Source organism: Leptosomus discolor, unplaced genomic scaffold, assembly GCF_034619465.1.
Source record: "Leptosomus discolor isolate bLepDis1 unplaced genomic scaffold, bLepDis1.hap2 HAP2_SCAFFOLD_86, whole genome shotgun sequence".
Taxonomy (NCBI): domain Eukaryota; kingdom Metazoa; phylum Chordata; class Aves; order Leptosomiformes; family Leptosomidae; genus Leptosomus; species Leptosomus discolor.
In genome coordinates this window covers 39,144-49,339 of record NW_028237836.1, presented here as the reverse complement: position 1 = coordinate 49,339, position 10,196 = coordinate 39,144, and the positions used below count along the sequence as shown (strand labels likewise).

Below are 10,196 nucleotides of genomic sequence, written 5' to 3'. Positions count from 1 at the left end.
TTAGTTTTTAGATATTTGTTTATTTACAAAGCCTGCAGGCTCCAGCAGAACAAGAGCTGAGGGTTACATGGATGGGGTTCGTGGCAGTCAGGCTTCCTGCGAGCCCAGCCTGGAGCCCAAGCACTGTCTGAGCCACTGGAGAGTCCGGTAGTGCTGGGGATGGTCCTGCTGGATCTGCTGGACGATGGCATCGATGGTCTGGAGCCGGTGGCGCAGTTTCTGGTGCTCATTTCTCCAGGCTTGCTCCGTGCGGCACAGGGGAGTGTACGTCCCTTCCTTCAGCGCCTGCAGGTGCTTCCGGCGAGTCTGGTAGGACACGATCTCCAAAAGGTTCTGAGGAAAGCAACAACAGAAATTGCTTTGACAGCAGGCCGCAGAGAGAAAAGCACTAAGAAAGGCAGGTGACTTTTGTCACCGGTACTGGAACCATCACATTCTGAAAGGGAAGGGCTTCTGAAGAGGGACAGGGCTATCAAGTCCCCCTTGTAGCGGCAGAACAGCTGCTAATGGGTACAGCCAGAGAAGTGGTTAGGTTGGAAGAGACCTTTAAGATCATTGAGTCCAACCATGAACCTAACGCTGCCAAGTCCACCATTAAACCGTGTCCCTAAGCACCACATCTACACGTCAGCTAATAGAAAAAAAAAATAAAATTAAATGTTCATCACAGAATTCCATAAACCAGAGAAATACCTGCATGCACAGGGCAACCCTCGCCAGGATAGAGTTTGACCAACTTACAACCTTTGCAGGAGGCCATTCAAGACCTTCAGCTGGCTCTCAAATCTGTGACATATGAGCAGCCAGAAAGCGCTCACAGAGGAGAGCTGTGACCGGGTATTTTCAAGACACAAACCATGTCCTTCAGGCTGATGTCTCCAGGTGAATGCTGCCTCGCTAAGAGTACAACTGCAGCCCCAATTCAGGACCCCCATGAGCCCTCAAGGTGTGCTCAGTTAACTTAAAGTGCCGCTAAAATGCCAAGCACACTCAGTTCAGGATGGTGGCGAGACAGGGAGACGGGGAGCCGGCACCAGGAGAAAGCAGCCGGTCCCGTCGGGCTCGCGAGCTCCAGGGAGCGGAGCCGCTCACCCGTCGCTTCCTGTTCCGACGAGCTTCTGCGTCTGCATCGAGGCCGTCGCACTCAGCCTCCAGCCTGCGCAGTTCTCGCTGCTCTTCCGAGAAGGCGGCACCGAGGGACGCCTGGGCGCTCTCCAGCTCCAGGAGGGTTGCGTTGCAGTCCTGAACGTTCTGGCAAACGGAAGAGAAGGAAAGGGCAGAGTGTGGTTCTTCGTCCAGCTGCACTCCCAGCCATCTCCCCAGAACTCTCCTGTGGGGTTTTTTAAGGAGCCTCCAAAGCCTGTCCCGTCTGTGTCCCGACACCCCGCGTGTCTGCGCTCAGCCCACCCTGGTGCTCCTTACAGCCCCGGTGAACTCCTGCAGCCCTGCTCTGCTCGCTCACCTTCTGGGCTTTGCTGATCTTCTTTCTCAGCTCCTGTTTCTTGCAGTGGAAGACACTCTTGGGGACAAGCTTCTTGTCTCTTTTGTTCTGACCCTCTCCACAAAGCGCTATCACCTCTCTGCGAGAAACAGATGCCTCCATATCACGAATCACCTTCTCCTGCTGCTTCATCAGCTGGCCATAGCGGACCTGCCGTGTGTCAAGATATGAAATAGGCTGAAAGTAACCAATGTTCACAAACGGCACCGAACCGATTCTGTGCGGCACATCCCCTCCACATAAACCAGACATACGTGACACGTGAGCGTTGGCAAGCCAAATTTGCTCTAAACCCAAACCCTGCTTGCCCTGTGTGGATCTGGAAAGCAAAGGGCTGGATTATCAACTCATCTAAAGTAATCTTCAAAAGGTTTCACTGGAACTCCTTAGCAATAGGAAAAGCAGAAGAGTAAAGTAACCTGGGAACAAAAGGGAAGAGTTGCTTTGCCAGAAGACAGAAGGCTTCCCTAACCAGTGATTAAGATGATGCAATATTTAGTCATCAACATTCCTTTGCTTATAAATTGGGGTCACGGCATAAGGTGGCAAACATATTATGTTTTAAATAGATTGCTCAGGTGTCTCTAGACTCTGCTGCAGCCCGTTACACGGCAGGCGCAAGGAAGGCACGAAGAGCACGCACGCTGGATGTATTTCATTCGGCCCAGCTGGAGGGTGTACGATTTCCAACATTGCTGTGGCCTGGCAATGCTGCTTCCCCAGCCCGTTTCTCATCTCCTGCCTTCAGCAACGCCGAAGCTGAATCCATCGTGTGCAGCTTCCCCTCCCCAGTGCTCCTCCCCCGGGGCTCACCTGCATCCTGTGAATCTCTGTTCTCATGGCGTGGAGCTCGCCGTGCCCTGACTCAGACTCCACCGCCGCACGCATCTCTCTCGTCAGCTGGATCTTCTTCTCCCACAGCAGGATTTGATGCCTTCAGTGACAGAAAGGGAAAGCGGCACCTTTGTCAGCGCCCGAGAGGACGCTCGCTCCCTGTGCACGCGTGGCAGCACGCTCCCGAGCTCAGTCCTGAACATGGAGCTGAAGGTGCAGCAGAACCTGAGGGTTTGCACGTGGGACACGTAAAAGGGCAGCCAGGAGCAGCGTGGAACCAGACAGGGAGCTCCGCCATCCACAACGTGGCACGGTGGTGGCACGGTGACTAACAACAAGCGTGCCCAGGCTGCCGGGGGCTGGTGGACCCCAGTGAGCTGCCCAGCGCAGCACGCTCGCTCCGAGTGACTGGCGGAGGAGAGCGCAGGCAGAGTCACCCCATACAGATCTCAGCAACGTCCAGCACGAGCCTGCTGGAACTGTTAAAGCCGACATCCTCACGGCTCTCGCTGCTTGCAGAGACAGCTAAAGCACCTTTCAGCTTCTGCGCCCCAAAATCCATGAAACTCCTTTCATCTTCTCCGAGAAGGACAGAAGCACATTTGCTGTTGCTGGTTCAGTTCGATGAGCAGAGAGGAAAGGTGACATGGACACCTACATTCAAAGAGGGTGGCACAAAGCAAGAACCTCTCTGGTACCTACTCTGCTTCCACCAGGCTGTTTAGGAGTCTTTCCTTCTCCTCAGTCAGCTGACTGTGCTTCTCCTGCATCTCAACCGACTCTTTTTCTGCTGCCTAGGTTTGGGAAGCATAACATTGTCAGACAACACAACGTGGTCAGACTAAGAAAGATTTACACGGTCACTGTCTGCCTCCGATCTGCACGGGAGGCTGAGACCTGGAAATGAGATGTCTGTACCTTGAGAGAGCGCACAAACTCGTTCTCAGTGATCGTGTTGCCATATTGCAGCTCCTCGAAGCTGCTGCTGTTCTTGTGGATCAACACATTCAGCTTTATCAAGTCATTGGACATGTTCCTCATGTGACGTTCGATGTCTTTCTGCTCTTTTGTTTCCTGCTGAATTTCATCTACAGGTGAACAGAAAAAAAAAAAAGTCTTAAAATTCCCACAAGCAGCAGGTGGAACACAGGCAAGGCGTGACAGACTGCCATCAGACCAGACAACGCTGCCTGCAGAGCCACCTGCGTCCCACGTACCCAGCCAAACCGTTTTTCCACAAGCCCAAAACCCAAATACGGTTTTGAAGGAGACTGCTGTGGAAAAGAGCTGGTTTGAGCCAAGGGAAGCGCCATCGTGGTGGGGACATTTACCCACCAACTACTTGCAAACGTTATTTAAGAAGTGTAGCACGTGACACGGCCACTTCGGTTCGGTTGTGCCCGTTAAGGCAGCGGGATCAGTCGGGACAGGGAATAACGCCAGGCAGAGCAGCAGAGGTGCCTGGCTCGTAGCCCCAGAGCAGCGCTGGGGCCGCCTGCGTTACTGCTCACACGGACGTAGGAGCACGGCGCATTCTCTGGTGAAGGTCTGGCTCACCCGTCCGTAAGCCCTCGCTCCCTTTTTCCTCCATTCACAGCTGAACGTTTTAAAAAGAGTTGGGGAATGACCTACTTTCCCTGCGCACTTTCTTCTGCTGCATTACTGTGATCCGTTTCTTTAACGTGTCCAGGGAGGCTACTTGTTCCTCCCGTTGGTGTGTTAACTTGACCAGCTCTTGCTGCTGATTGAGCCAGTGCTTTTGTAGCGTCATCACCTCAGAGTGATATTCTTCTATCTGTTTGGACAGCTTGTTGATCTCCATTTCCAGTGGCCCCAGTTCTTGACCCTGGATGAGGGCAAGGTTGGGGATTGATCAGGCAGAAGCTGCTGAAGCACTTTTTGCAGAAGGCCGGTCCAGCTGCTGAGATGCCTACCGAATACTTCTGCTATACTGCTACTTCCTTTGTGCCTCTATTTCCCAGGAGCTGGATGGGACCAATCATTCCTGACCTCACGGGAACAAATGCAAGGGAAGCCCGAACAGCTCTCAGGCTCTGGGGCGAGAGGGGCCTCCTAAGCTCCTACAACAGGCACATCTGGGTGTCCAAGAGTCTGCCACAGCACTCATTCTTGCATTGGGCTCTATAAAGGTCTTGCAGCTCACGGTGCCAGGGGCAGACCTGGGTATCTATCAGCTGAATGGGGCCAAGCACCAAGTGATCTACATCACCCCGCCTGCTCCATTCGCCCCTTGTCAGGATTTGCAGGTTTTCTGATGAGACCCTAGTTACTCCCAGGGTATTGATGTCATTCAACGTTTTCATCAGGTGCAGACAACTCCCTGCAGAAATCTGTGCTGGGCACACCCTCATTTCACAATTCCCTCATGCCAGCTCCTCCCCCCCCCCCCCCCCCCCCCCCCCGTGCACTAAGAGCTGTTTGACAGACGTAAACATTTACATTAACTAGTGCAGCTTTTAAACCTCTATACTGATGCCTAAAAGTTTTAACTACTCAGCACTTACACAGTTACATTTATCAGGGGCACCTGTGGTCACCACAAAGAATAAAATCAAGCCTGGGACTGAAATGGGAATGTACATACCCCCTGCCGCGCAAGAATCTTCTCCAACCTCTTGTTGTACTGGCTGAGCACCGCTTGCCTGTTCTCGGTCAGGAGACTGCACCTTGCAATCTCGCTTTCCCTGCAGCTGATCTGGTCACGGGTATTTTTTACTTCCTTGTCCAGCTGACAAAGTGTGTTTTGGAGAACTGTCAGCCTGCAGCTGGTATGAGTTCCATTCAGAATAACCTGGGCCACATCATTCTCAACCTTGGAAAAATGCAGCTCCTAGGAACGCCAACAGACAGAAAACAAATTACTGTCACCAGCAGCAGCCCATTGATTTGGAACGCCCGCTTCCCGAGGCACAGGAGTCAGGGGATTTAGATTCTCCTCCCAGGTCTGTGCCACAAGCTGCGAGCCAGCCACTTACCCGCTCTGTACCTTTGTTTCTCCATCTCCTGACGGAGATACCAACATTTACCTCTGCCATAAGGCTGCTGAAGAGCATGAAGGAGCCCAAACATCCCAAAGCCTTTAAGAGGCCGCGCTCATCACCTCTGCAGTTACCTGCCCTGCCTGGGTGTCTCCAGCTGCCCGGCTCACCGGAGCAGGACATTCTCCACCACACCCGACAAGCACGTCCCTCACCGAACCACCACCGCAGCAGCCAGAAAGGCAGGTGCCTGTTGAGCGCAGCGCGAATGCAGCCGGGTGACTTCTGCTGCCCCTGCGCCGCCAGCGGCCACGACTCTCTGGCTACATCCAGCCGTGCACCGCAGGTGCTGATGGGAGACAACGCGAGTGTCCGCTTGTTGGTGTGCCTGTGGGAAGGGGGCGGGGGGCCCCTCTCTCACAACGGAAGCCAGCCCTGGAACTCTTCCTCTTGCTCAAGATAATGCCCCCGATTTAAAAATCCCAGGGCCAGGCTGAAGTAACCCACAGAAATACAGAGGTGTGGGTGCCTTGTTAGTGCCAGCCCACACAACTCAACACCACAAACACTACGCTGGATCTTCTAGTTTTTCTATCTGTTCCAGTTACACACTCCCAAAGAGAGCAACTGATCGTGCCACAAAGAACTGTGGGTCTGGTTCGATTGCTCCTTGGGCTGTAATCCTCACTCAGGAACGAGAGCAGGCCTGTATCGCATTCCATGATGCCGGACAGAAATACAGGTTAGTTCAATGTGGAGTACAGCAGTAATACATATCCACTGTCTTCCTCCAATACATAAGAACTGGTACTACTTTATGGTAAAAACTCCCAGAATTCATCGTTCTGTCCCGTTTTTTAAGTAAAGAAAGAACAGTACATTATGTGTCAAGGCCTTTTTGGCCAAACCCTCTCGCGTACACCAGAATCCCGCAATAAGAGCACTGGAAGAACCAAACTGAAGTCACAAACTCAGCAGACCTTCAACTGCAGATCTGAAAAGCAGAACGAAGGCGCGGACGAAACACACTTGAGAAACACCGCTCAGGGCGGTTTCCTTCCCCCGCCCTCCCAAACGGAAGAGATAACACACCAGGTCTGTTTTTCTCCTACGGAGCTTTGCAGCCAGCTGCGAGAAGTGCTTTGTGGCTTTGCTGGACACCATCTGGTCCTGAAGCTTTGCCATGATTTCGTTCTCCATCTGCACTTTGGCATCAGTTCCTTTCTCTATGTCCTTACTGATGGACAGCAACTGATTCAGACAAGCAGCTTGATCCTAAACGCAGGAAAGACAGGAGACAGGGTCACTACAACTGTTTGGGGAAGGGGATTAAACATCTGTGTCTGATTTGAAAGGTTCTTCTTCCAAGTAACTCTCCTCACCATCCTGGTCCTGTTGAGGGCCTGCTCTGTCTCGTGGAGAACGCGAGCGTAGGTGCCAGATTCCACCTTCAAGGCCTCCTGCCTGGAAAGGCACTGGGCAATCAGCTTCTTTGTCATGTTGGCATCGTTCTGTGAACGGCTCAGGATGGCGACAAGCAACTCATTCTTCTCCTCCTCCTTCCTGATTGACTTCCTACAGCCATGGATGTCCGTTTCTAGGGACTTGAGGTCATGTCTGTACTTGCTGGAGAGGCAAAGAGGATGGAAAATCACCACAGGGGAAGACTCACGCGCTGAACAGTCATCTACAAATTCCTCTTTTCAAACACGCTACTGCAGCGACAACAGACCAAGGAGGAAGATCTTTACAAAGGCCACCCTGCTGTGACAGTGCAGAGTCATCAGAAGATGGATGGAGACAGAAGACTGAAAAGCAAACGTACGTAGGAAAATTAATTCCCGCTTTCAGTCCTGTCCCCACCCCCCACTCTTACCAGGATGCCACCATCAAAGCACATTGCAGGCAATCAGCCAGGCTGACTCCAGAGCAAATAAGCGCTTCCTTTGGCAACAACAGGACGGTTTTCCTGATGATTTCTGAAGGCATCACAAAACCCTAACTGAGAGCGACAGGTAAAATCCCTCTTGAAGTCTAGCTCTTTGGATTGAGAGATGTTGCAAAGGTGAAGGAACTCTTCTAAAGGACTAAAATATGAACAGAAAAACTCTAAACAGCTTTAAAAACCCCACACATTTGGGGGGAGAGTTGTGTTTTGGATACAGAATAGTGACGAAGAACTGTGCTTCCTATCCTTTAACCTTACTACGTGCTTCAGAGCAGCAAACTTGTTCTGCTTGACATATCCTGCACGCGCAGCAATAAACTGGAGACGCACTGCCCCTTTCAGCAGCCCTCCCGTCCAACCCGTGTGAGGTCTCTCCTGGGACTGTTCTCAGATACCGTACCTCAGCAGCGCTTGGGTGGCGATATAGGCCTCATCTCTCTGCTTCATTCCCGCCAAGCTGCTATTCCAGTGGTTCATCAGTCGCTTTTTCTCCATGTTAATAGCCTGAACCTCCATACAAGCCTGGGGGAGAGAGGATTTGTAGACAGGATAAATCTATACTAGGCTGGGAAACCAAATTCACGTTACAATGCCTGTTTTTGGTGTGTGTTCATAATACGCTGGGCAGGAACAGCTTCAGCTAACGTGCCTCTGGTTTATGGTCACCCCCGACCACAGAGCATAGGTCTGCAAGGAAAAAAATGCAGAGAGGGTGGGGGAGGAAGTGATTTATAGGCAATTCTTGAGGACAAAGGGAAAGACAAAACAAACCAAAACAAAAAAGTCTTCATTCCTCCAAACAGGAACTGATCATACAACTCTGTCCTACACTGTAGCTACCACGTGAGCATGAGCCAACGGGGTCGGTCCTTCCAGAGGGAAATATTAACCAGAAGCAAAAAAAAAGCATTCTCCTACCTCATTTGCTGCTTGCCGAGTTACTTTGGTGTCCTCTGCCTGAGCCACAAACTGAGCTTCGAACAGAGCAATCTGTTCCTGCAGCTCGTAGGCTTTCCGGGTCAAGCGGTCTACCAGAAGATCCTAGAGAGGCAGAGCCAAACAGCTCAGGATGAGTAACATAATCTCAGGCTTAACCAACTAAATTCTACAGCAATAACTTGGGCTGAAAATGAATTCAGTTAGCTTTGATTCCTACTGAAACTCTTCCATTCCTATCCAAACGACTCCTGAATGCAGCAGTGACAATTTTCAAGAGAACAAAACCTTCTTTGCTGGTTTTTATCGTTCCACCCACAGTAGGAAATTGGTCCTTCAGATCTGAAGCAGCATTCATCCCTGCCAGCATGGGTTACATTGCGCCACCTCTCCAGCAGCTGTGAATCTTGATAATTTATGGTTTAAAATCCTTTGTTAAAAACCATCTAAACCCGTTCCATCTCAACCGTTTGCCCGCAATTCTGCATCAACAGTAATTAGTTGGTGTCCTGCTGCAAGCAGGAGGCAGCAGAGGGAGCTCCAGCACACCGACCGCTCAGTTCACCTTCCAAGTTCGCTCTTCCTTGGGACTCAGAGCAATTCTCCAGACTTCAACATATGATACTTCTTTGCTAAATATCTTTCTGCCCCCACACCCCCGTTGCCTGCGTGAAGAGTGATCACTACTGATTACTACTTCCTATTATAAGGCTCATAAAAAAATTCTGTTCAGTACATGCCACTATCTTGGTGGGGGGGATTCTTCTTATTTTCAATTATTTGGGGAAAATATCCCCACGCACCTTCCATGGTGTCTGTATATTCACTACAGCCTTCCTTCTGCCAAGGCAGCACGTCCTCCGAGACTCGCCGCTAGCTGTCACCTGAATTCATTTATTTATTTGAAAGAAGAGAGTTTTACTTGATACCTGTTTTTTCTTTTCCACGTCAGCTTGGGCCTTCTCCAGCTCAGCCCTCTTTGTCGACCGTTTCGTTAGTAAAATATTATGGTGCATATGGGCCGTGTTCTGCACGTGAGGAGTAACTAGAACGTGCTTTGCAGCAAGAGAACTAAGGGAAGAATCCAAGTTAGCCCAGTTCAAAAGTCTGCTGCTTTGCTCTGGGTATCGTGCTTTCTGCCTGAGGATGCCACAAGTAGTACAGGAAGCATAAAACCCCAAAAGTTTAAGAACTGTCACCTTGTTCGAGACATCACAAAATGTTGCATGTGGAGGTAGCAACATGAGAAAAACCAGCCCTATTTATTTATTATTCAATGCTTTAGTAAGGCTTTAAAAGCACTGATAGCCAGGTATTCACTGTGTCCATTCACAAGAAAAACCAAAGTAGCTGAAAATTACACACATGGGTGGCAAAGGACTGAAAATCCCAAAATATCAAAGAACAGCCCCATGTAATCCTGATTCTGTTCTTTGTAAGCAACTCAATCACTGCTCAAAAGCCCTCTGCCTGACGCACTACACATTCAAGTATTGTACTGAATGGCTTCGGTCTAATTTCTTTAACTCTGACGTTATCAATGAACTCAGAGAACCAGCAGCTTTAACCAGACCCTGCTACCTCACAAACAGGTTGGGGTTTGAAAGTGTAGCTCTGCAGCAGCATGAGCTGCTGCTGCTGCCTTGCACTAAGCTGTGTCCAGTGCTGAGCTCAGGTGTGTGATGAGGTGCTCAGGGACCAGATCTGGCAAGAGCGAGGGGTTTGGGTTGGTTTTGTTTTCTTTTTTCTAGTGTTCAGCAAGTTCTTCAGTCATCTGACTAATAATCCCTAGGTCTATGACCATCTCCCTCTTAGATTTGTTTAGTCTACTACGGAACATTCAAGATAGCTTAATAAAATAAAGGAAAAAAACACCTTTAAATAAGGTCTTGTAAAACTTTCAACACTGAGGAAGAGCTGAAAACTTGGTTTTAGTTTTGATTCCATTAATTTCTACTACATGGAAATGACTCAGGTA

General features: G+C 50.3%; 1 protein-coding gene and 1 long non-coding RNA gene across 2 annotated transcripts; both read right to left on the bottom strand.

Moving 5' to 3' along the window:
- Positions 1 to 1,165, bottom strand: LOC147412688 (uncharacterized). Its single transcript, XR_015184163.1, has 2 exons — positions 1,093 to 1,165; positions 1 to 333 (listed from the first exon to the last, which is right to left on the bottom strand). It is a non-coding gene; the product is annotated as an uncharacterized LOC147412688 (long non-coding RNA).
- A 460-nt stretch (positions 1,166 to 1,625) lies between these two features.
- LOC147412687 (coiled-coil domain-containing protein 40-like) lies at positions 1,626 to 9,234 on the bottom strand. Its single transcript, XM_086481112.1, has 10 exons — positions 9,148 to 9,234; positions 8,201 to 8,323; positions 7,683 to 7,804; positions 6,717 to 6,960; positions 6,427 to 6,609; positions 4,941 to 5,186; positions 3,968 to 4,181; positions 3,254 to 3,423; positions 3,038 to 3,129; positions 1,626 to 2,435 (listed from the first exon to the last, which is right to left on the bottom strand). Exons 1-10 carry the CDS (start codon positions 9,232 to 9,234, stop codon positions 2,246 to 2,248), a joined length of 1,671 nt encoding a protein of 556 aa, XP_086337238.1. The 3' UTR covers positions 1,626 to 2,245.
- Positions 9,235 to 10,196: the final 962 nt, after the last annotated feature.

Excerpts from the sequence above, each read along its gene's own strand:
- LOC147412687 (XM_086481112.1), bottom strand. The coding sequence starts at position 9,234 with ATGCACCATAATATTTTACTAACGAAACGGTCGACAAAGAGGGCTGAG. Across the intron at positions 8,324-9,147 it reads ACGTGGAAAAGAAAAAACAG|GATCTTCTGGTAGACCGCTT; the intron begins GTATCAAGTAAA and ends CTGCCTCTCTAG. Across the intron at positions 4,182-4,940 it reads AGATTCTTGCGCGGCAGGGG|GGTCAAGAACTGGGGCCACT; the intron begins GTATGTACATTC and ends GCCCTCATCCAG.